Consider the following 25805-nt stretch of genomic DNA (forward strand, 5'->3'; position numbering starts at 1 on the left):
CAGAAAACGTTTGACCTCTGTCATTGCCAACAAAGGGTATATAACAAAGTATTGAGAAACTTTTATTATTGACCAAATACTTATTTTCCACCATAATTTGCAAATAAATTCATAGAAAATCCTACAAAGCCTCCCGGGTGGCGCAGTGGTTAAGGGCGCTGTACTGCAGCGCCAGCCGTGCCATCAGAGACTCTGGGTTCACGCCCAGGCTCTGTCGTAACCAGCCGCGACCGGAAGGTCCGTGGGGCGACGCACAATTGGCCTAGCGTCATCCGGGTTAGAGAGGGCTTGGCCGGTAGGGATGTCCTTGTCTCATCGCGCACCAGCGACTCCTGTGGCGGGCCGAGCGCAGTGCGTGCTAACCAAGGTTGCCAGGTGCACAGTGTTTCCTCCGACACATTGTGTATTGGAGGACGCACAACTTTCAAACCTTCGTCTCTCCTGAGCCCGTACGGGAGTTGTAGCGATGAGACAAGATAGTAGCTCCTAAAAACAATTGGATACCACGAAATTGGGGAGAAAAAGGGGTAAAATTCAACAACAAAAAATCCTACAATGTGATTTTCTGGAAAACAGATGCTCATTTTGTCTGTCATAGTTGAAGTGTACCTATGATGAAAATTACAGGCCTCTCTCGTATTTTGAAGTGGGAGAAATTGCACAATTGGTTTCTGACTAAATACTTTTTTGCCCCACTGTATATACAAAAGTATGTGGACACCCCTTAAAATGGGTGGATTCAGCTATTTCAGCCAAACCTGTTGCTGATAGGTGTATAAAATCTAGCACACAGCCATGCAATATCCATAGAAAAACATTGGCAGTAGACTGGCTTTACTGAAGAGCTAAATTACTTTCAACGTGGCACTGTCATAGGATGCCACATTTCCAACTATTTCTGCCCTGCTAGAGCTGTCCCAGTCAACTATAAGTGCTGTTATTGTGAAGTGGAAATGTCTAGGAGCAACAAAGGCTCAGCTGCGAAGTGTTAGGGCATACCAGCTCACAAAACGGGACAGCAGAGTGCTGAAGCGCGTAGCGCGTAAATATTGTCTGTCCCCCGTGGCAACATTCACTACCAAGTTCCAAACTGCCTCTGGAAGCAACTTCAGCACTTCAGCACTGTTCGTTGGGGCTTCATGAAATGGGGTTCCATGTCTGAGCAACCGCACATAAGCCTTAGATCACCATGTGCAATGATAAGCGTCGGCTGGAGTGGTGTTAAGCTCGCAGGCATTGGACTCTGGAGCAGTGGAAATGCATTCTCTGGAGTGATGAATCACGCTTCACCATCTGAAAATCCGAAGGACGAATTTGGATTTGACGGATGCCAGGAGAACGCAGGTATGCCCCAATGCATAGTGCCAACTGTAAAGTTTGGTGTAGGAGGAATAATGGTCTGGGGCTGTTTTTATGGTTCGGGATATGCCCCTTAGTTCAAATGAAGGAACATCTTAATGCTACATCATACAATGACATTCTAGACGTGCTTCCAACTTTGTTACCACAGTTTGGGGAAGGTGTGTGTCGACGAGTGTCCACATACTTTTGGTTGTGTGTGTGTGTGTGTATTTTTTTGAAGAAAACTATTATTGAACATAAGTATAAATATTGCATTATGAACTAAGAAGTATGGTTGATGAATTTTAGTTACTTGGTTTTCTATTATGGTTACCATGGGTATTTAAAACCATTAGGGAGCCTTTCCTGGTCTCGCTCCTTTTTTCCCATTTTCCCCTTCCCTTCACCTATTTAGGTTTTTGGCAGAATGGGTCAACTAGGCCTTCAGGTATGGTGATACCTTACAGTTTTTTGACCGCTACGCTAATACTTGGAACTAGAGGGCAGAAATTATTACATTTTAAAGCATTAGACCTCTCACTAAAGGCATAAGTCATTCAAAAGTTATACTTATATCCAAACTGGTTCTCTAGTAAATTGGTAGGAATGTCTCATCCTATGTTCAATAATGGCCTTTTCCCCTTTATTCAGATAATCTCCAAAATATCGTTCTTTTTTTAAACAAGTCTTAGAAAGTTGGTTGCAATTTCAGTTTAATCCACCTGAAAAGATAGAACAAATAATACAACAAATATTGTGGTTCAACTGAAATCTACTAATTGATTAAAAAAAATGTATTTTTCAAAGAAAAAAAAAGAAAAAGGTATAATTATTGTGAATGATATCATAAATAGGACTGGTGGAGTTATGTCACACATGCAGCTAACACAGACATATGGAAATGTCTGCTCTACCCAAAGTTACAACTAATTAATTGCAGTATTACACAAAAATGGAAGAGACAAGTAGAAGGGGAGAAGGAACTTGTATGTCGGCCCTGTATTAAAGAACTTAAATGGTTAAAGAAAGGTGTGATAAATAAAATCATATATATACGGACCAAAAAACTGACAGCTGTGCCATATAAATTGCAAAATAGTTGGGAAGAGATTTTCGATGTACCCATTCCATGGCACATGGTTTATGAACTGTTACGCAAAACAACGCCGGATTCAAAATTTCAAATTTTTCAATTTAAATTACTGTACAAAATTCTTGCAACCAATAGAATGTTATATATATGGGGGATACAATCTTCCCAGCTCTGCAGATTCTGCTGTGAGGAGGCAGAGTCATTAGATAATTTATTTTGGTATTGTCCATATGTGGCTCGTTTTTGGTCACAGGTCCAGGAATGGCTGAAGAATTGCAACATTAGCCCAGAACTAAAGCTGCAGATAGCAATGCTGGGTGATTTGAAAAGCCATAGTCAATCAATCAATAATATAATAATTATTTTAGCAAAAATGTTTATTTTTAATTTACAATCTGTAGAAGCTGTGTGAGAATAGAAAGGTTCAGTACTTTTGTGAAGCATCACAGCACAGTTGAAAAATATATGGCAAATAGAAATCCAAAATGGATGATGTTGAGAGATAGATGGGAGGGGTTGAATGGAGCTGAAGGGTGGGACTAATAACAAGATAACCAATGTAAAACATACGGAGTCTGTAAAATGTATATAGGTTCAGAAATGTTGTGTAATAGCACAGTTACAAACAGAAATCAAACTGGATGGACATCAGAAATAGGAAGGACTAAAAACAAACTAAATATAACTATTGTAAAATAGATTGTCTGTAAAATGTATATAAGATGTATAAACTGAAGGTATAAACTGAGGGTAGAAGCCTAAGTGTTTATTAGTTTACTCCAATTGGGGGAAGGGTAGTAGGGTTTGTGGAAATAATAAAGGTATATTCTTAAAAAAGTATATATCTATATAGGTATGTATGTATATATGTGTGTATGTATATGGATATATATTTACCCCCAAAATATATGGGGGATTGGAAATGATGCAGACAATTACATTGATGGAAGCAACAATCTTTCCACAATATTAAGCTGATCCACCCCTAAAATAAAAAATACTTGGAACTAAGAAAGCTGCTATTAGTCTACACTTTTTGTTTACCGTTTAAATCTGATCGCTTTGACTTTGATCACTTTGATCATCATTGACGGATTATAGCATACAAAATTACCTTAGTTTGGAAAATAAAAGTATGTTTGTTTTTACACGATTGGTGCTTTGGATTCCCTGTTTTGTGGTTGTTTTGGAATCATGTCTGATGGAGGCAACACATATCTGTGGCCTCAAGGCTAGTTTGGAATTGGATTACAAATTGCCTTTATTTGTAAAAAAAACTTCAGCTGGATGGAACGCCGATGAATGGTTTCAGCGAGATCAAACATCAAAAGTAAAGACTTCATCCAAACAAGGATAAACAAGCGCTGCTACTCTACCTTTTTATTTTATTTAATCTTTATTTAAATAGGCAAGTCAGTCAAGAACAAATTCTTATTTACAATGACTGCCTACCCTGGGCCAAACCCTAACGACACTGGGCCAATTGTGTGGCACCTTATGGGACTCCCAATCACAGCCGGTTGTGATACAGCCTGGAATCAAACCAGGGTCTGAGGTGACGCCTCTAGCGCTGAGATGCAGTGACTTAGACCGCTGCGCCTATCGGGAGCCCCTGTATATTCCAAGTGACAAAGCGACTGACGCTATTGTAGCTCTCTGACTGTTTGATTTGCTCTTTGTGCTACTCACTGTAGAGAGAGGGGAATGAAGTGCGGTTTCTCTTTCAATTGCTCAATCTGCTTGAGGTGTTGGATGAATTGTGGAGTTTGAATTGTGTGTGTCTTGTTGGATTTGAAGTCTGTGTTAAGAGCTCCGGATATAAAAGTGAACGCTTTGCTCATTGGCTGTTGTGTCTGTTGGATAATGCTCATTCATTAAGCTGTGCCGTGCTAAAATGTGTTCATACTGTGCTGGTGTTGCAAATCAATGGAATTGAATGGGATTTGATGTTCAGGGTTACATTTGAAGTCACAAGTTTACATACACCTTAGCCAAATACATTTAAATTCTGTTTTTCACAATTCCTGACAAAATTCCCTGTCTTAGGTCAGTTAGATCACAACTTTATTTTAAGAATGTGAAATGTCAGAATAATAGTTGAGAGAATCATTTCAGCTTTTTTTATTTCAGCTTTTATTTCTTTCATCCCATTTCCAGTGGGTCAGAAGTTTACATACACTCAATTAGTATTTGGTAGCACTAACTTTAAATTGTTTAACTTGGGTCAAACGTTTCTGGTAGCCTTCCACAAGCTTCCCACAATAAGTTGGGTGAATTTTGGCCCATTCCTCCTGACAGAGCTGGTGTAACTGATTCATGTTTGTAGGCCTCAATGCGCGCACACGCTTTTTCAGTTCTGCCCACAAATTGTCTATAGGATTGAGGTCAGGGCTTTTTGATGGTCAATCCAATACCTTGACTTTGTTGTCCTAAAGCCATTTTGTCACAACTTTGGAAGTATGCTTGGGGTCATTGTTCATTTGGAAGACCCATTTGCGAGCAAGCTTTAACTTCCTGACTGATGTCTTGAGATGTTGCTTCAATATATCCACAAACTTTTCATTCTCATGATGCCATCTATTTTGTGTAGTGCACCAGTCCCTCCTGCAGCAAACCACCCCCACAACATGATGCTGCCATCCCCGTGCTTCACGGTTGGGATGGTGTTCTTCGGCTTGCAAGCCTCCCCCTTTTATCTCCAAACATAACGATGGGTCATTATTTTTGTTTCATCAGACCAGAGGACATTTCTCCAAAAAGTACAATCTTTGTCCCCATGTGCAGTTTCAAACCGCAGTCTGGCATTTTTTTATGGCAGTTTTGAAGCAGTGGCTTCTTCCTTGCTGTACAGCCTTTCGGGTTATGTCGATATAGGACTCGTTTTACTGTGGATAAAGATACTTTTGTACCGGTTTCCTCCAGCATCTTCACAAGATCCTTTGCTGCTGTTCTGAGATTGATTTGCACGTTTTATACCAAAGTACATTCATCTCTGATTTCTTTTGATTTTTTCATGATGTCAAGCAAAGAGGCACTGAGTTTGAAGGTAGGCCTTGAAATACATCCACAGGTACACCTCCAATTGACTGAAATGATGTCAATTAGCAAAACCAACTTAGTATATGTAAACCTCTGTCCCACAGGAATTGTGATACAGTGAAATAATCTGCCTGCAAACAATTGTTGGAAGAATTCCTTGTGTCATGCACAAAGCAGATGTCTTAACCTATAGTTTGTTAACAAAAAAAGTGTGGAGTGGTTGAAAAACGAGTTTTAATGACTTTTAAATGTAAACTTCCGACTTCAACTGTAAGTGCCTTTACAGTGGATACAATGGAAAGATCTAGAAGTGCTAAATTCGGTGCACTTACTAAAACGAGAAATGATATCACACAGTTTATGGGGGATAATGGAAATGTTGAATTAGTTGACACAAAGATGTAAACTGATTTCTCAAAATTGGTTTCTCAATGGTTCATAAAGGCTTTGTTACCTGCCGACATAGGCAGAAAAGGATCAATGGTATGGCTGAAACGCAGCAACACTGGATCATTTTGCAGCCACAGTAGACACATGGAAGAAGCACATCAATGCTCAGCGGCTAACAAAACTGATGAGGAGGTCCAGCCAAGGGTCAGTATCTCAAATATCTCATCAAAACATGGAAATGGATCACAACACAACAGGCGCTCAGGACAATCCACCACATCTTCTATCAGGCTCAATTTGAAAGCTGAAAAGGCAGCCTTACTTGTTCAAGTTGAAGCACTGAAAAGGAAACAAGCATTGGAGGAACAGGAGGCTCAACCCAAAGCACAAAAGGAATAAATAAGGTTTGAAGCTGAAATATTGTCTAACAGTACTAAGCTGAATGTATTCCATGAGTATGAAGCTACCCAAGGAATGGGAAAGAAATCAGATGATGGAATGAACGATTACCTGAATGCAATGGGAATGCCTGAGGACACCTCAGGGAAGGTTGCTCTATGAAAAGAGGTGCCCACCACCTCTTTTCATAGAGCAGGTCTCCATAGCAAACAATCCTACACCATGGCTGACGTGGGATTCCCATTGTTCACCACATCTGTGCATACTTCACAGGGCCCGGGTCAAAGTAGCATGTTGCAACAAAGTGCTACCTCCACATACCGCTCTGTTCATCGTAGGTCAACCAACACACAGGCAGATCCTGCTGTAAGACCAAAAGATAGACAGCTGCAACTTCCAACTAGGGGAGGAAGGCCTATCAACCCAGATCAACATTACACTACACCAAAATGCTATCACCGAAATGCTGGTAAAGCAGCAAAGGTTGTGCTCATTACCACCTTCCAGTGTTTAAGGGTGACCCACTAGACTACAGGTTCTTTGTACGTGCCTTTGAACATGCTATTGAAGACAGTACCAAGAACAGTAAAGACAGGTGTACTTTTTGGAGCAATTCACCATGGGGCAACTCAGAGATCTAGTCAGCAGTTGCCAACATATGGAGGCTGACACAGGTTATGCACACTCCAAAAGGCTTCTGAAAAAACACTTTAGAGATGCGTATAGAATCGCCACAGCTTACATTGAGAAGGATCTAAGCTGGCCGCCAATCAGGGTTGAAGATTCCAAATCCCTACAAGCTTTTGCAGTTTTTCTCAATGGATGCTGAAACACTATGGATAATGTTCAATATATATGGAGGAAAATGGACAGCCCATAAAATTTGAGAGCCATGGTGTCACAGTTGCTGTATATAAGTTGAAAGAAAAATGGAGAGGGTAGGCTTATGACCTAGAAGAGAGAAATGGAAGAAGAACCAGATCAGCAAAACTGTCTATCTTTGTTGATAACCGAGCCAGGATAGCATCACATCCTGTGTTTGGAAACCTGAGGAAAACCCCCACCTCAGCCGTGGCCAAGTGTTCTGAAAGAGAGGAAAAGTAGTTTTGGTTTTACCACCAGCGTCACACCAGCTGTGAAAACAGTGAAGAGCTGCGTTGGCAATCCGTCTTGTGTGCCACTCAGGCAGTGTCCGTTCTGTCAAAGAGATCACAGTCTAGGCATATGCACAGAACTGAACAAGATGCCACACCAAGAGAAGTTGGCCTTTTTGAAGACCAAAGGAGTCTGCTTTGGTTGTCAGACCCCTGGACACATGAGCAAAGGATGCACACAAAGACTTATCTGGAAACTGTGTTCACGTAAACATCCTGCCATGTTGCACATCAATAAGTCAATAGGCTACCCTGGGGTGGCAGGGTAGCCTAGTGGTTAGAGCGTTGGACTAGTAACCGAAAGGTTGCAAGTTCAAATCCCTGAGCTGATAAGGTACAAATCTGTCGTTCTGCCCCTGAACAGGCAGTTAACCCACTGTTCCTAGGCCGTCATTGAAAATAAGAATTTGTTCTTAACTGACTTGCCTAGTTAAATAAAGGGGGAAAAAATAGCATTCATTATTACAGGAAAATAAACTTACAACTAGACAATTATTTACAAGCTAATTATATAAAATAGCTTATGAGTGTGAAAATATAAAATATATTTTGAATTGTTTAAACACTTTTTTTGGTTACTACATTTCCATATATGTTATTTCATAGTTTTGTATGTACCTAATTTAGTATACATCATCATGAAAATAATTACATATGTATCCATAATTATGCATTTCTATGTAAGTACAAATCAGGGACACATGAACAAATTATTTTGCCGTAACTCTGTAACCGAGTGTAAATCCACTTCAATTACTGTAGTTCAGTAACCAAAATAGATTTTTCAAAGTCAAGGTGTCATGTGGGAGATCTAGCCATAATGTGGACACAGTGGAAGGATAAGACACATTTTAATACCATTTGTAGATGCATAGGGGAGACTGGGGTTGGTTGTCACACTTTTTAATAATTAGTGTACCAGACCAAATCTGAACCAATCATAGACGCCTATGTTTCAAAAGTGACTATGCATAGATAATGAACAGCGAGTAGCAGCAACAACAAAGAAAATAACAAAAAAAAAAAGAAGGGGGGGGGGGGGTCAATGTAAATAGCCCATTTGGTTAATTCTTCATCAGTCTTATAGCTTGGCCTTTTGGACCTAGACTTGGTGCTACGGTACCACTTGCTGTGCGGTAGCAGAGAGAACAGTCTATATAACTTCTGTCTGGGTGACTGGAGTCTTTGACAATTTTTGGAGCCTTCCCCTGACACCGTCTAGTATATAATTCCTGGATGGCAGTGTTGGGGAAATTCTTACACAGGGACACTCAAAGACTATCTTAAATGAATCATTGTTTATTTGTCAGCTCACTGGAGAGGTTCCAACAAACTTAATGCACCATATGTGAACTTCTGTCTGTCAGAAGCTCTGCTTGCTTAAATACAGCTATACACAGAATTTATATTTGCATGATTTAGCATAATTAATTAATCCTTACCGTTTTTTTTTCATTCATGTCACCGACCAATACTGGTTCATAACATGTGACAGACCAATGCCTCACAAGGCTTCTTCTCTCTAGAGACCTTGAAACAGATCTTTCGTTCAAAACAAGGTTTGGGCGTACTGCCAAATTGCAGCTACTGATAAGTGAGGATTCGTTCAATCGGTCACTTGCGTGAACACAGAAATTGGTTTATAGAACATCACATGAATGGAAGACAGAAATTATTTATAAGAAAAAGCACATGCATAAAATTTCCATCAGAGCAGTAAGCTTGGACCCAGTGGTGTACTCGGCTGTGCGCACAGGTCAAGATGTTCTTGATGGTGCAGCCGTATAACTTTTTGAGGATCTGGAGACCCATGCCAAATCTTTTCAGTCTCCTAAGGGGGAAAAGGTGTTGTTGTGCACTTTTCACGACTGTCTTGGTGTGTTTGGACCATGATAGTTTGTTGGTGATGTGGACAAAAAGGAACTTGAAACTCTCGACCCGCTCCATGTTAATGTGGGCCTGTTATCCAGTGTGACCACTGATAGGTGCCCAAACTTGTCAGGAGAGAACATTGGCCTTTTGAAAAGGCTACAAGACCAAGTAGCTGAGCTGAACTCAGATCAGAAAATTGCATTGCATTATTCATCAGGAGGTGCTCTGTAAATATGTTCTGAAAATAAGCCATGTTGTGGATACAGTCAATAAAGTGGTACACTTCATAAGAGCAAAATCTTTAAACTACAGGCAGTTTGTCATGCAGATATCCCCTACCACACAAACGTGAGATGGCTGAGTTTGGGGAAGGTGCTTAAAATGGAGTGAGACTTGAAGTTGGAAATTGCTGCGTTTTTGCAAATGAAAGGAAAATATGTGGAATTCCCTCAACTGCAAGATAAAGAATGGTTGGCTGATTTTGGCTTCACTGTGGACATCATGGCCCTAAATTACAAACTACAAGGGAAGGGCCTTTTTGCACATCAAATGTACAGCCATGTCAAAGTCTTCAATTGAAAATGACTCCTCCTGGCCCGTCAAGTAGAAGCCAACAATCTCACCCACCTTCCGACGCTATGACCAGCGGGAGAAGTATACATTGCTGCTGCGTGCTTTGAACGGTGAGTTTTCTCATCGTTTTGAGGATTTCAAAGTATTGGAAAATGACATACTGTTGGTTTCCTCTCCTTTCACCTTCAATGTGGATAATGCTCCCACTGACCTGCAACTTGAGCTTATCGTTCTTCAGTCTGACGCAGTGATTGGAGAACTATTCAAAACAACGTCACTGACAAGGTTCTATGCATCTCTCGATGAACAAAACTTTCCAAAGATTAGGAGTCATGCTCATAAAATGTTTGTACTGTTTGGGTCAACCTAGGTATGTGAACAGACATTTTCAGTAAAGAAATATAACAAGTCAAGGCACAGATCATCTCTTACTGACTCTCACCTCTCAGCAATTCTGCACATAGTGACGTCAGATAATATACCTGACTTCACTGCTCTAGTCAATGCCCATCAGAGATTTCACTCCTCACACTGATTGTGTAGTTTAATTGTAATGTCGAGCTCTCTCTTTCTTGTGTTTTTGTGCATACCCGTGGTGCTGAATTCAGTGTACTTTTCTCTATGTGTAATACATTGCATGTTTAATAATGAAAATACCTACCAAATAGAGAACATGGATGTGGTTTCTTTCTGTGCATGTTAAAAAAGTAAAATAGGTAGCATATCTATATGTGATTTACAGTAGATATATCTGTCAACACAATCATACACATGTGGTATAATCCTGTAATATGATTCTGGCCCGCGAAGGCAAAAATATATTCTAATGTGGCTCTCCATGGAAAATATTTGCCCAGGCCTGTTATAGGCTCTCTCATCATTGTCAGTGATCAGGCCTACCACTGTTGTGTCGCCAGCAAACTTAATGTTGGAGTCATGCTTGGCCATGCAGTCGTGGGTGAACAGGGAGTACAGAAGAGGACTAAGCACGTACCCCTGAGGGGCCCGGTGTTGAGGATCAGTGTGGCAGATGTGGTGTAACCTGCCCTTACAAACAGTGCTAATTAAGATGCGTGTTACCACATGGCTTGACCTAGGAACTCAAACAGCACTGTTATGGATCGGTGTCCCTTCCACGGGACAGTTGAGCTAACGTATGCTAATGAGATTAGCATGAGTTTGTAAGTGACAAGAAAATTTCCCAGGACATAGACATATCTGATATTGGCAGAAAGCTTAAATTCTTGTTAATCTAACTGCACTGTCCATTTTACAGTAGCTATTACAGTGAAAGAATACCATGCGATTGTTTGAGGAGAGTGCACAATTTTGAACATGAAAAGTTATTAATAAACAAATTAGGCACATTTGGGAAGTCTTGGTACAACATCTTGAACATAAATACAATTGTTCATTGGATCAGTCTAAAATGTTGTAAATACACTGCTGCCATTTGTCACCAAAATCTAAATTGCACCTGGGTTGGAATAATACATTATGGCCTTTCTCTTGCATTTCAAAGATGAGGGTACAAAAAAATACAATACCATTTTTTAAAATCTTTTTCCAGATGTCTTGTGTTATATTCTCCAACATTCCTTTCACATTTCCACAAACTTCAAAGTGTTTCCTTTCAAATGTTACTAAGAATATGCATATCCTTGCTGAGCTACAGGCAGTTAGATTTGGGAATGTCATTTTAGGCAAAAATGTAAAAAAGGGGCAGATCCTTAAGAGGATTAAAACCCCTTCCTCCATGATCAATATACACTGCTCAAAAAATAAAGGGAAAACTTAAACAACACAATGTAACTCCAAGTCAATCACACTTCTGTGAAATCAAACTGTCCACTTAGGAAGCAACACTGATTGACAATAAATTTCACATGCTGTTGTGCAAATGGAATAGACAACAGGTGGAAATTATAGGCAATTATAGCAAGACACCCCCAATAAAGGAGTGGTTCTGCAGGTGGTGACCAAAGACCACTTCTCAGTTCCTATGCTTCCTGGCTGATGTTTTGGTCACTTTTGAATGCTGGCGGTGCTTTCACTCTAGTGGTAGCATGAGACGGAGTCAGGAGCATGCCCAGGCATTGTAGGGAAATCGTACAGGCACGTGGAGGCCACACACACTACTGAGCCTAATTTTGACTTATTTTAAGGACATTACATCAAAGTTGGATCAGCCTGTAGTGTGGTTTTCCACTTTAATTTTGAGTGTGACTCCAAATCCAGACCTCCATGGATTGATACATTTGATTTCCATTGATCATTTTTGTGTGATTTTGTTGTCAGCACATTCAACTATGTAAAGAAAAAAGTATTTAATAAGAATATTTCATTCATTCAGATCTAGGATGTGTTATTTTAGTGTTCCCTTTTTTTTGAGCAGTGTATTTTCTGAATATAACATTTTATACCATTTCAATAAAAGAAAGGCCCGAACATCAATGTGACTGAAATACTGACCCAATACTGAAATGGAATGTATTTCTAAGCCTCTAATTCTGACACATTCAGTAATGCTTGAAGAGGAATAAAAAAGGTGCCAGAACTGATTTACAGTACAAGTGTTCATATTTTAGAGCAAACTATTCTATGAGTTGATTTTCTTTTTTTCTTCTTTCAAAATGAGTTATTAGTTAGCTATACATGGTATGAACATGTTGCTGTCTTTTGTTTCTCTCTCCCTTTTGCATAGATCTAAAACAGAGGTGCCTTGCAAGAATGTGCAACAAACTCTGGCCAGAGTGGAAAAGAGACAGAGAGAGCGGGATATACTGAAGTTGGAGAGGAGATTACACCGGAAGAACCACTGAAGTATGCACATTCTGTTTAAGAGCACAGTGTTTTTTTCTGAATCCAATAAATTGAAAATATTTTATTTCGAACCACATCTGTTTGGGAGTCAGTGGATTTGTCAGTTCTTCCCGTTGTCACTTGTACATCCCACCTGAAGCAAAATACCCAGTGGGCACACTTTACAACCAACTGATCACTGTTACAAGCAGGTAAAGATGTCTTTCTCATGATGAGATCAAGACATTGTGGGGATTCCATCATATTTTCATTTGGTCTAATAACCAGGTTACAACAAGATAAAGATACATGTTTCTGGTTGCTAAACAGCGATACAAAAACGTTCTAATACAACTAGTATTCAACTTGACCATGATTTCATAAAATACGTCATAATGATGTTGTTGCAACCAGTTCTGCCCGCTGGGTATAATTAATAACAACACCATAGATACTGCAGGCATTTCAAGACGTTCTACTCTTTCCCATCTACATGAGAGTGCTTATATGGCTCTAGGCAGTGGCATCATGCACCAATTGTTTTAAGAGGTCACTAATGGTATCAATTCTGTATTTGTATCGTAAAGTTTAATAATAAATATTGATCAAATTGTAGGGGAACGAGCGCTCTCAGTTTCAATAGGTGTGGCACATCTTGGCTCTATGGCCCATTACTTAACAAAACATTTTGAAAAACATTTGGGCTATTGGGCAACCTTTCAACTAATAATCAAATAAATCAGTTTGATGACAAAGAACATTTGGCATGGAAACTTGGCAGATAATAGACATGTTGAGATGCTCTCAAATGTCTTGACTTCATATAATAATAATAATAATAATATGTGCCATGTAGCAGACACTTTTTTTCCAAAGCAACTTACAGTAATGCATGCATGAATTTTACATATGGGTGGTCCTGGAAATCAAACCCAATATTCTGGCATTGCAAGTGCAATGTTCTACCAACTGAGCTACAGAGGACCACTTTTGAGTCTAACGATAACCCTTGGATATTACAGGCAATTTCTTCATAGGTGGTTCAAATCAAATCAAAGTTTATTTGTCACGTGCGCCAAAATCAACAGGTGTATGTCTTACAGTGAAATTCAAGCCCTAACCAACAAGGTGGTACCGGTACAGAGTTAATGTGCGGGGGGCACCGGTTAGTTGGGCTAATTAAGGTAATATGTAGGTATAGTTAAAGTGACTACGCATAGATGGTAAACAGAGAGTAGCAGCAGCATAAAAGAGGGGTTGTTGGGGGGAGGGGGGTGACGGGACACAATGCAAATAGTCCGGGTAGCCATTTTATTACCTGTTCAGGAGTCTTATGGCTTGGGGGTAAAAGCTGTCGAGAAGCCTTTTGGCCCTAGACTTGGCGCTCCGGTACCACTTGCCATGCGGTAGCAGAGAGAAAAGTCTATTTGTATTTATTATGGATCCCCATTAGCTGCTGCCAAAGCAGCATTTCAAAGATGATGGTACAAAAATAATACAAAAGACCGGTTGGTTTTTTCTTTGTATCTTTTCCCAGATCTATTGTGTTATATTCTCCTATATTCCTTTCACATTTCCACAAACATCAAAGTTTTTCCTTTCAAATGGTACTAAGAATATGCATAGGTCTGAGCTACAGGCAGTTAGATTTTGGAATGTCATTTTAGGCGAAAAATCACTGAAGCTGGTGACTCATGTCTCCCTCTCTAGCTTTAAGCACCAGCTGTCAGAGCAGCTCACAGATAGGTGCACTTGATTTAAAAGTCCTGCGCACCAGGTAAGCAAAGTGTTCCCATGAGACACACACCGCCTACTCTGCAGACTGACGAATCTGTGACTAAATCGAGTGCACCTACTGCGCTGCCCATTCAGATAGCTCAAATCACCGTGGCTAGAGCTTCCATGACCCTGGCTACAGCCAAGTTTAATAGGCTACTAGCCTACGTAAGATTTAATAATTTTTAAAACCATGAACACAGAGAGACTGTCAACGAATACAGCAAAGAGCTGCTGTTTTTATGAGTGAGTTCATGTTTAAGTTTATATTCAGCACTGTCACTGTTTTTATTCAACACTTACAAAATGCACTTCTCCGTACTTCGCTCGGGTTGCAATGAATGAGTAGCCAAGCATCGATAGCCCTGCGTCTTATTATTAGCAGTTCGTGTCGATTTTAATTTGAAGGAATTTTACTTTCTCTGGTCATAGGAACAATATGAATTTGTGAATGAGGCAGATGCGATGCGACTCGAGTTTCGCCATCAGGTGGAAGACTGTGTCCCCTCTCTGGTCAGTCTCACCGGAGGAAAGGGAGGGAGCGAGAGGCAGTTGGGAAAAATCGTTCAGTACGGTCATCCAACTCCGAATTCCAAGTCGGAAACTTGGGCATCTTTCTAGAGCTCCGACTTTTCGACCTGAAGATCACTGACGTTGTGATTTGACCACGACCATCAGATGCAGGTTCCATCAGTCCAGTAAAATAAAAAAGCCAATTATTTCAATTCATGCTCCACAGTGCCTCACAAGTGCTAAACCAACTGATCTATTTTAACAAAGCTCAAGTTTTGAAATATAATATGGTCTGATTAACAATATTGGCAGGCCAATCATATAGCCAGTATGCTGTGATAATATTAGGCTTACTGCCCAAACCTCATTCCTACAAAACTGTTTGTGTGAGGTTAATGTGAAAAGAAAATCTGAGCAGTAGATCTCAGCTTGCCGCCCTACACAATCCTCTCTGAGCTCTACAATTCCTTTGACCTCATGGCTTGGTTTTTGCACTGACATGCACTGTCAGGTGTGTGCCTTTCAAACTTCAAGGATGATCAATGGAAATAAGATGCATCTGAGCTCAATTTCTAGTCTCATAGCAAAGGGTCTGAATACTTATGTGAATGCATCTTGGTTTTTTGATACAATTGGTATAATGTCTAAACCTGTTTTTGCTTTGTCATTATGGGGTATTGTGTACAGATTGCTGATTTATTTTATTTTATCCATTTTAGAATAAGGCTGTAATGTAACAAAATGTGGGAAAAGTCAAGGGGCCTGAATACTTTCTGAAAGCACTGTAAATGTAGAAAACCTGTAAAAACAAAAAAAGATGTCTTCCCCGAGGGGGGGGGGGGTTATAAAAAAATACATTTAAAAAAGGTCTCAGAAGTGGAAGATGGTTCCCATTAAGATGAGTTTTCGAACAGCTGAAATAATATTTATGGTCATGGAAATTAGATTTCACAGCGGTTTAGATGGTACAATGATTATCTAAACTATACTAGCTTATCTTGTCACAAACTGACATGAGGTTAACTGTGAGTTTTACTATAAATTATATACTGCAATTCACAAAGATAGTTGAACACTTGTTGAAATTCTTTCAGTAACTTATCTTGTCTCTCTCTTCTCTTAACACCTATGGACCCAGAACTTAATTGAGCGTGTTGTTCATTTTAGAGACCTATTTTGTCATTTGACAAAAGTGCTCAACACATTTGTTTAATTTGGCATTTAACCTCAAATTTATAAAACAAAATGGTCTATTTACTTCATTTTTCTGTTTTAATAAAATATAATCTGAAGAACAAACAATTGTGGCAATTCATATCTTGCAGTAAAATACTTTTAAGCTCAAGAGAAGGCAGGTTAAATGTTGAGAGGTTTTATGTTCTTACTTAGAAAATAGTCCTGATCATATGATCGATATCCTAAACAACTAACAATACTTAAATTCAGTCATTTAAATTATAAATACTTTTCCAATCTGGGAGGTAACCTCAAAGTATGCAATCATTTTGCTGTGTATTTTGTATGAAATCAAGGCATTAGAATGTATCAGAGACCACCAAAATAGAGCTTGTTCTGCAAAAAAAAATCCAGGGGAGCCTGGCTGGCTACTTTTTCTATTTGGCTGAATACTCCATGTGCTTGTGGAAAACACTGCATAGGTTACCCAGATGGGATCACTGGTGAAGGTGCACCAGGGCGATTGAGAAGTGTAGCCCCCTTTCTTCATCAGAGCCTCTGTCATGACCTGGACTTACTTGACAATATGAAGGCAAAAAGAAGAGGAACGACCTATAGAGAGAAACAAGTCTTTGTTTACTTGTATAGCTAAACAGGGCGTCTCTCCTGTCCCCTACCCCGCCTTATTCCAAGTTCTCTCATACTGAAGTGTCACAGGGGAGGGGTCAGTCTGGTGGTTCAGTCCAAGGGTTGGGGGTCAGCGATGGGCATGGTGTGCAGCACCTCGTCCAGTAGCTGGAGGGCGCGGTGTAGGTGGATCTCAATCCAGCAGGGGGTCTCCTTGATACTCGTCCGGGGGTAATCGGGACCCCAGCCCTTGACAAAGCTCATGCGCAGGATGCACAGTCTCCTCAGGTCGTCCACACCGATGCCAGCTGCTGCCGAAAGGCCTGGGTGAGGAGAGAGTGAGCCCGAGTTGGGTTCCATTACATTGATATACCTCCCCTCCTCCCTCCGTCTCAACAGTATACATCCACACTGATGAAGTATCTGAACTACAGAACTGGTATGGATTCCTACGGATCGTCAATGACTGACCGATGCTGCATTTTGATGTGATAATTCGTAAATTACTTTAGAATGGGCTATGTGAGCATTGTATATATCTATTAGAAAAGTGGTGTGAGTGATGTAACAGGTTTGAAGTTGTGTGCGAGTCAATAGCAGCCAAGTGTCCTGTCTGTGGGAGTATGTGCGTGTTGCTCAAAGGAGGGAAGTGTTGTGCTGCTTACTGATGGCGGGAGCGATGCCTCCCACGGAGCCCGGCCCAGAGATGTTCCCGGCAATAGAGGCAGCCTGAGCTGCAGCTGCCGCCTGCGCCGTCGCTGCCTGCTGCTGCATTTGCCTGTGGCACTGATGCAGGTCAAACACCTGGGAAGGGGAACAAACAAAAACCAACATATATATAGTGTACGTGGACACCCCTTCAAATTAGTGAATTAGACTACTTCAGCCACACCCGTTGCTGACAGGTGTACAAAATCGAGAACACAGCCATACAATCTCCATAAACAAACATTGCCACCTTTCCAACAAGTCAGTTCGTCAAATTTCTGCCATGGTAGAGCTGCCCCATTAACTGGGAGTACTGTTATTGTGAAGTGGAAACATCTCGGAACCACAACCGCTCAGCCGTAGAAGTGGTAGGCCACACAAGCTCAATGAATATGGCCGCTGAGTGCTGAAGCGCACGCATAGCGTGTAAAAATCGTCTGTCCTCGGTTGCAACAAGTTTCAACCGAGTTTCAAACTGCCTCTGGAAGCCATATCAGCACTATAACTGTTAGTCGGGAGCTTCATGAAATGGGTTTCCATGGCTGGGAAGTCGCACACAAGCCTAGGATCACCATGCGCGATGCAGTGGTGTAAAGTTTGCTGCCATTGGACTCAGAAGCAGTGAAAACGCTTTCTCTGGAGTGATGAATTATGCTTCACCATCTGGGAGTCCGACGGATGAATATGGGTTTGGTGGATGCCAGGAGAACGCTACCTGCCCCAATGCATAGTAAACTGTAAAGTTTGGTGGAGGATGAATAATGGTCTGGGGCTGGTTTTCATGGTTCGACCTAGGCCCCTTAGTTCCAGTGAAGGGAAATCTTAACGCTACAGCATACAATAACATTCTAGAATATTCTGTGCTTCAACTTTGTGGCAACAGTTTGGGGAAGGCCTTTCCTGTTTCAGCATGACAATGCCCCCGTGCACAAAGAGAGGTCCATACAGAAATGGTTTGTTGAGATCGGTGTGGAAGAACTTGACTGGCCTGCAGAGCCCTGACCTCAACCCCATCTAACACCTTTGGGATGAATTGGAACGCCGACTGCAAGCCAGGCATAATCACCCAACATCAGTGCCTGACCTCACTAATGCTCTTGTGACTGAATTGAAGGAAGCGCAGCAATGTTCCAACATTAGTGGAAAGCCTTCCCAGAAAAGTGGAGGCTGTTATAGCAGCAAAGGGGGACCAACTCCATATTAATACCAATGATTTTGGAATGAGATAATCGAGCAGGTGTCCACATACTTTTGGTCATGTAGTGTACATTTACTACCAGCTACATGCAATTCACAGCTTGGACACCAGGGGGTGGATAACAACACAATGAACACATTGGTAAAGCTAAGCAAACAGAGGAGTTGGGACCTCCCTTGATATAGGCGCTGGGGTAGATCTTGTGCACGGCGTCGCCGGGGGCACGGCCGGCTTCCCTGTCCAGGTAGTAGCTCTGCACAAACACTGCGTGGTCGCTATGGCAACGAACCCACACGTCCCCTTCACCTTTGCACTCCAGCTGGATCCCTTTCCCGATGTGGAGCCTTGAAGTGAAAAAAAAACAGCAGTTATTATCAGTGGGGTGACCAAATACTCTTCTGGCAATGTCATGAATTCACCTCCATTCAGAGCTAGAAGCTCATCATAGTTAAACGGTAAGGGGGGGTAAAGTAGGATGGGACGCCGTACCTGGCTCTTTCAATGGCCTCTGTCCGGTGCACGTTGCTCAGCTGGCCCAGACAGAAGCGGTCTCCACCCGAAGGGTCCACGTAGCCATCCACGGTCACGACAGGGCAAGTGGAGGGCACCTTGAAGGTCTCGCCCACCTGCACGTCCATCTCAAAGTAAGCGGTGGAGCACCAGTAATCGGGCGCTGCAACAGACCGCAGCAACAACACCCCAAACTCAGTCCTCTCCAGACCCACTTATGTCACTCTGAACATCTTGTCGGGTGAATATAGGTGTTGTACTTCACTTACCTGGATGGTTGGATATGGGGGGCTGGAAGCCATGCTCGTTGTGCACAGGCCCTACGAAGGTGACATGAAAGCAGCAATGTTAAATCTTGGAACGTAACTCCTTCAACCCAGTTCTGAGTTGCGGGCATTATATGTTCTAAAAGTGAAATGCATGTTCTACTACTACAGATGGTGGCATGGACTCACAGTAGTGCCCTGGATGAGGCATGGGTGGGTGGTGTTGCAGGTGCCCATTCTGATGGTGAGGCATGTTGGGCATGAAGCTGCTGTTTCTCGTCCAGGTGGAGGTGGCATCTGTAAGGGCACAGGTGGATTCTTCCAGATGAGAATTGTAGGGAGAGCCACACTTCGACACTGTCCATACAGCTAGTAAATAAGCTGCGATACATTTCAAAGAGCGTCTGGGCAAGTCGGGGTGTAAATAATAGCCAATGAGCGGAAAAAGAGAAAGTGACCACAGGTGGGCAACATAATAGGTTCCTTTTCCTAAGCCATTACATTGCAGAATGAGTTTGACATTACCGTGAGATGACTAATTTAGGGGTGTTGTCCTCTTCTGTCAACAAGCCACAAGTAGATAAGCTGTAGCCAAATATACCACCCAAACCTTGCCTATGACCTCTAATGATTTGGGTGAGGAGGATACAAAGAGCCATAAAATTAGGGGAGATAAAGTGGATAGGGTGGTGGAGTAGGCCCTCACTTCCAGATCCAACAGAGATGCTGGGGAAGGCTGAGGTGGTGCGGGCATCAGCGAGGGGCAGCAGGCCAGCGGTGCTGAAGGGCTCCGTGGGGGGCCCAACTCGGCTGGAGGGAGGATGCTGGATGGTTTGGAGGGAGTGACCCCCGTCCATGGGGGGCAGCTGGGGCTGGCCGTCAAAGTCGTACTCATCTTTAACCATCAGTCCCAGATTGGTAGCTGAGAGCACATAGAGAGCAGCAGTCATGATACAAACAAAACATACATTAACGGAAGAAAATTCCGTTGAAAAAGTATACAACTATCAAAACGGAGGTACCGGTAACTTACCTGTGCTGGTAAGAGTCAAGCTTGATAGGTCTGTGAAATAAAATTAAAAAGATCACTCAAAAGAGTTAAACAGTAAAAAATAAACTAACCCCAGAGGCATCAGTGCACTCACCAATACCCGGAGACACCACCCGGTCATAGTGGTAGGGGTTCACGCAGACGTTGTCACACTTCAGGTCAAACGCAAACTGGCAGTATTTGACATGCTTCAGTTCATTTTTATGCAGATCGGGCCATCTCCACAACCGAGTGTAGATCACGTGGGGGAACCCTTTACGCCCTGCTACCTGAGAACATAAGATTAAACCCATTGATTTAACTAAATAAATACTTTCTTCTTCACCCAAAAGTGCTAACAGGTCTCATACCCTATACTTTTCACCTTTACAAGATCCCCACTCATGCCATCTCATCTCGCCATTTTAACCTTTGCCGCTTATCCCAGGGGTGTATTTACTAGGTTCACTAAGAACCAAAGAAGCAAACGGGACTAACTTGAACAATGACAAAGGATCGTTTTGGTTGCAAAACATTTTCTGTTACATGTTTTGCTTCAGTGTGCACTAGTAAATACACCCTTGATCCCCAGATAGTGGTGTACTCCCTACCTGCAGGCGGCCATCCAGAGTCCGCTGGATGGTGACACACTTGCTGGGGTGAGCTCCATTGGTGGTGATGGCTGTGATAAGGGAGTCCAGTTCATCCTTCTTCTCCTTCAGCTTTTTCACTAGACTTTCTATTGCTCGCTTGGCAAAGGTCTCACTCTCTGCCCCTTGCCTATGACACATCAAGCTGTGTACAATGCTCAGGCAAGCGTCGTTACTCGTAGGCATGTTGGTGATAGACATCATGAGGACCACTAGAGTATACTACTCCGTATAGGCAATAAATAAATTTGTCCAAACTATAAATGTTGCTGTTTTGTCTTGTTTATAGTGTGGAGCAACGCATTAGAAAGATTTCGATATGAGAGGGTGTTTGTTTCCCCTCCAGTCACTGTCACTCTGGTTGTCTAGTTGTCCAAGTCATCCCAGAACAAAATTAAATGGATAGTCACACTTGCTGTGCCCCAAAACCCACCGCTTCAAGGGCTAGGATTAAGGGAAAAAGAGGACAAGAGTGGGTTATTATGGCACTGTACATACACTGAACAAAAATATAAACGCAACATGAAACCAACACTTTACATGAGCTGAAATAAAAGATCCCAGACATGTTCCATATGCACAAAAAGCTTATTTCTCTCAAATTTTGAACACAAATTTGGTTACATCCCTGTTAGTGAGCTTTTCTCCTTTGCCAAGATAATCCAGCCACCTAACAGGTGTGGCATATCAAGAAGCAGATTAAACAGAATGGTCATTACACAGGTGCACCTTGTGCTGGGGACAATAAAAGGCCAGTCTAAAATGTGCAGTTTTGTGACAACACAATGCCACAGATCTCTCCAATTGAGGGAGCGCGCAATTGGCATGCTGAATTCAGGAATATATATAATATAATATCTTTTTAGAGAATTTGGCAGTACATCCAATAGGCCTCACAACCGCAGACCACGTGTAACCTCGCCAGCCCATGACCCCCAAGTCCGGCTTCTTCACATGCGGGATTGTCTGAGACCAGCCACCCGGACAGCTGATGAAACTCTGGGTTTGCACAACTGAATAATTTCTGCACAAACTGTCAGAAACCATGTCAGGGAAGCTCATCTGTGTGCTCAGTGTCCTCACCAGGGGCTTGACCTAACTGCAGTTTGGCGTCGTAACTTACTTCAGTGGGCAAACACTTTAGATGGCCACTGGCACCCTGGTGAAGTGTGTTCTTGACAGATTAATCCCGGCTTCAACTGTACCGAGCAAATGGCAGGCAGTGTGTATCGAGTCATGTGGGCGAGCGGTTTGCTGATGCCAACGTTGTGAATAAGAGTGCCCCATGGTGGTGGGGTTATGGTATTGGCAGGCATAAGCTAAGGACAACGAATACAATTGCATATTAAATCGATTGCAATTTGAATGCACAGAGATAGTGACGAGATCCTGAGGCCCATTGTCATGCAATTCATCTGCCGCCATCACCTCATGTTTCGGCATGATAATGCACGGCCCCAAGTCACAAGGATCTGTACACAATTCAAAGAAGCTGAAAATGTCCCAGTTCTTCCATTGCCTGCATACTCACCAGACATATAACTCATTGAGCATGTTTGGGATGGTCTGAACTGACGTGTACAACAGCGTGTTCCAGTTCCCGCCAATATCCAGCAACTTCGAGCTGCCATTAAAGAGGAGTGGTCACACCAGATACTGACTTTTTTAAAAGTGTGTCCACACCCCTACCTTAAAAAAAAAGTTTTAAAGGTATTTGTGACCAACAGATCTGTATTCCCAGGGCCTAATGCATTTATTTCAATTGACTGATTTACTTATCTGAACTGTAACTCAGTAACATCTTTTAAATTCTTGCATGTTGCATTTAGATTTTTGTTCAGTGTATTTGACCAATATCGCATAAGAAAAAAGAAGAACCCCACACACCGCTCTCGATAGGTAAAGCTTATTAAAGAGCAGTGATACTATCGGACTCGAGGGCCTTCCTCAGAGCTTTTGAGTTTAAAATGTGCACCCTTACGTAGACATAGCTCCACACACATCTGTTCCAATGCATCGAATGAGGTTCGAGTCGAGAGGAAAAAAAGTGCTACCAAATATAACAATGTGCATTTCATAAATATTCTAATAAAAGGTGTGTACATAAAACGTATTAAACACGTCTGTAAAACCACAATGAGGACATCTCAAGAAACACAAGAGTAATCAGAAATGCGGGCATTAATTCATGTTCACATTTACAACATAACATACATAGGCATTTCATCACTAAGATCTTTAGGAAATTATGTTGAGGGTGAAAATCCCAAAACATTATCCTTTGCTCAGATTATTATTTATATCACTTCCTCTTGTCTGATATGTCAACTTTCTCTATTGCCACAAAATCTAAAAAGGTAGAAATGTCATGTCTTTGGTCATTAAAATGTACTGTACAGTGAAATATAAGTATGCCCCCAATTCAACCCTTACAAAAAAGATGGCAGTTTTGAAACTGCAGTAAAAGTGCAGTAACAGCAGTCGACAGTGGTATTTTGGACGCAGTAATTGCAGTTATACTGAACTGTACTGCAGTTACACATCAAAATTACTGCATTTTTTTTTATATATATTTATGATGCAGTATTTGCAACATACTCGGAGTATACAATCTTTTTTGTAAGGGAATTCTGATGTCTAATATAGCCACAGTGTGATTTCAACATTCGTTTTTCTAAGTCAAATGATGTAATTATCTTTTGTTCAATTTATATGGGAACATTCCAAACTTGTTTAACATTATCTAGATCAAATGTGTAACGATTCCACTATTTGTATCCACTTGCATCACCTTCAAATGGAGGGAACGTATTTTGAAGACAACCACAAATTCCAGTGACTAATCCTTATTGTGTCTAGCATCACATAGGTCAAAACTACTATTGTGGCCGACTTGGGTCAAATCACGTCTAACATTACAGCTAAATTAGCGGACTAAACTCCACGGTGAAGGATGCTTCTGATCAACTGCCACGGAGTGGAGTTTAGTCAGCTATTTCAACAGTAGCTAGTTACGGTAACTAAAGTAACCCAATGCACAATAATAAAACATTATCTGGTAGTCGGTCACAGGATGCTATTGTTGCTACAACCAGTTAGCTAACGTGCTGGCTTTGGCTTCTCAAAACGAAGATGTCAACAGAAATTAGCTGTTATTCTCAGTCCAAATGTTTACATGATCTTGATAACATAGCTAACGTTAACTATCCACTGTTTTGCCTGATATTAATCAAAAGCAGTTTAAGCCCGTCGATTAAGCTATTTCGCTGGCTAGCTGGCAGGCAGGTTGCACTAGCTTCCCAAACTACGCTAGCCTCCCGTCTCGGCCTCATCCACATACCCTGCAAACGCGGTATTTCTGCTCTTGCATTTGCGCTCGAATTGTGCTGATCGTCCGTGCTTCTTTGTTCGATCATTTAAAATAACATAGGGAAATCATTTGAATTTCAAAATAAACGTAGATAAACATCAGATAAATTGGATAACAAAACACGGATTTGTATCAGCGCTTCTCGTTCCCAGCAATTTCCTCCAACATGGCGCTTTTGCGCATGGGCAACATTATGTAATATAGCACTCACAACAAACAGTGAACAGCCAGGGGAAGATAGAAATGATGGTTTGGGAGAAATCAACCTTACGAACACTAGGTGTCGTCATATACCCACAGATCAAATAGACTTTCAACAGCACTTGATAGAGCTTGCTGCACTGATGGAAAATGCTACTATTTAACATGATTTGTATATTATCTGGGACATTTTAGACACATACATACGTCTATGCCCCCCCTCTCCTCTTTTACACCGCTGCTACTCTCTGTTGTTATCATCTATGCATAGTCAATTTAATAACTCTACCTACATCTACCGTTGAAGTGATACGTTTTCATACACTTTGGTTGGAGTCATTAAAAGTCGTTTTTCAACCACTCCACAAATGTCTTATTGACTAAATGTAGTTTTGGAAAGTCGGTTAGGACATCTACTTTGTGCAAGACACAAGCAACGTTTCCAATAATTGTTTACAGACAGATTATTTCACTTATAATTAATTCACTGTATCACAATTGCAGTGGGTCAGAAGTTTACATATACTAACTTGACTGTGCTTTTACAGCTTGGAAAATTCCAGAAAATTATGTCATGGCTTTATACGTGGTCAAGTTACGTTCCAGGACTTTCGGAGAGTGATGATTGGCTGAAAAACATTTGAAACAAGCTAGACTTTTCATTTGTGGGTTTTTGCTCTCTTTCTCCAATTTGAAACAAGCTAAAGCTCTGATTGGAGGAGGGTATTTGAAACAATTGAAACAGAGAAGAACGCGCTGCAGATAGCGCAAGCTTCTGATAGGCTAATTGACATAATTTGAATCAATTGGAGGTGTACCTGTGGATGTATTTCAAGACCTACCTTCAAACTCATTGCCTCTTTGCTTGACATCAGGGAAAATCAAAAGAAATCCGCCAAGACCTCAGAAAAAAAATTGGAGACCTCCACAAGTCTGGTTCATCCTTGGTAGCAATTTCCAAACGCCTGAAGGTATCACATTCATCTGTACAAACAATAGTACGCAAGTATAAACACCATTGGACCACGCAGACGTCATACTGCTCAGGAAGGAGACGTGTTCTGTCTCCTAGAGATGAACATACTTTTTTTGCGAAAAGTGCAAATCAATCCCAGAA

At 41.5% G+C, this 25805-nt stretch overlaps 2 protein-coding genes across 6 annotated transcripts in view; one reads left to right on the top strand and one right to left on the bottom strand.

The window, feature by feature from the left end:
* Positions 1 to 12758, top strand: part of LOC115139687 (HERV-H LTR-associating protein 1) — a 105377-nt gene extending 92619 nt beyond the window's left edge. For all 4 annotated transcript variants that reach the window (XM_029677336.2, XM_029677334.2, XM_029677335.2 and 1 more), the window contains one exon: positions 12566 to 12758. In XM_029677336.2, coding sequence (XP_029533196.1) covers positions 12566 to 12648 — 83 coding nt within the window. In that variant the 3' untranslated portion in view covers positions 12649 to 12758. The remainder of the gene's footprint in view (positions 1 to 12565) is intronic.
* Positions 12759 to 13704: 946 nt separating this feature from the next.
* On the bottom strand, positions 13705 to 24668 carry LOC115139688 (mothers against decapentaplegic homolog 4-like). 2 transcript variants are annotated; one of them, XM_065026478.1, is made up of 11 exons: positions 24458 to 24668; positions 21079 to 21561; positions 20583 to 20757; positions 20471 to 20500; positions 20144 to 20359; positions 19627 to 19734; positions 19441 to 19491; positions 19151 to 19334; positions 18836 to 19005; positions 17421 to 17558; positions 13705 to 17078 (listed from the first exon to the last, which is right to left on the bottom strand). In XM_065026478.1, exons 2-11 carry the CDS (start codon positions 21319 to 21321, stop codon positions 16867 to 16869), a joined length of 1527 nt encoding a protein of 508 aa, XP_064882550.1. In that variant the 5' UTR covers positions 21322 to 21561; positions 24458 to 24668; the 3' UTR covers positions 13705 to 16866. The 2 variants fall into 2 exon arrangements, with proteins under 2 accessions (XP_064882550.1, XP_064882551.1); XM_065026479.1 differs by lacking the exon at positions 24458 to 24668 and having other exon boundaries at positions 17421 to 17612; positions 18833 to 19005; positions 21079 to 24450.
* Positions 24669 to 25805: the final 1137 nt, after the last annotated feature.

The sequence above is a fragment of the Oncorhynchus nerka genome, linkage group LG13 (genome assembly GCF_034236695.1).
Source record: "Oncorhynchus nerka isolate Pitt River linkage group LG13, Oner_Uvic_2.0, whole genome shotgun sequence".
In the NCBI taxonomy this organism is placed as follows: Eukaryota; Metazoa; Chordata; class Actinopteri; order Salmoniformes; family Salmonidae; genus Oncorhynchus; species Oncorhynchus nerka.

Bases quoted from the DNA above. Each gene is read 5' to 3' on its own strand.
- LOC115139688 (XM_065026479.1), bottom strand. From the start codon at position 21,321: ATGATGTCTATCACCAACATGCCTACGAGTAACGACGCTTGCCTGAGC. The intron at 20,758-21,078 runs GTAGGGAGTACA...TTATGTTCTCAG, and splicing joins CTCTGGATGGCCGCCTGCAG to GTAGCAGGGCGTAAAGGGTT. The intron at 19,006-19,150 runs GTACGGCGTCCC...TTTCACTTCAAG, and splicing joins GAGGCCATTGAAAGAGCCAG to GCTCCACATCGGGAAAGGGA.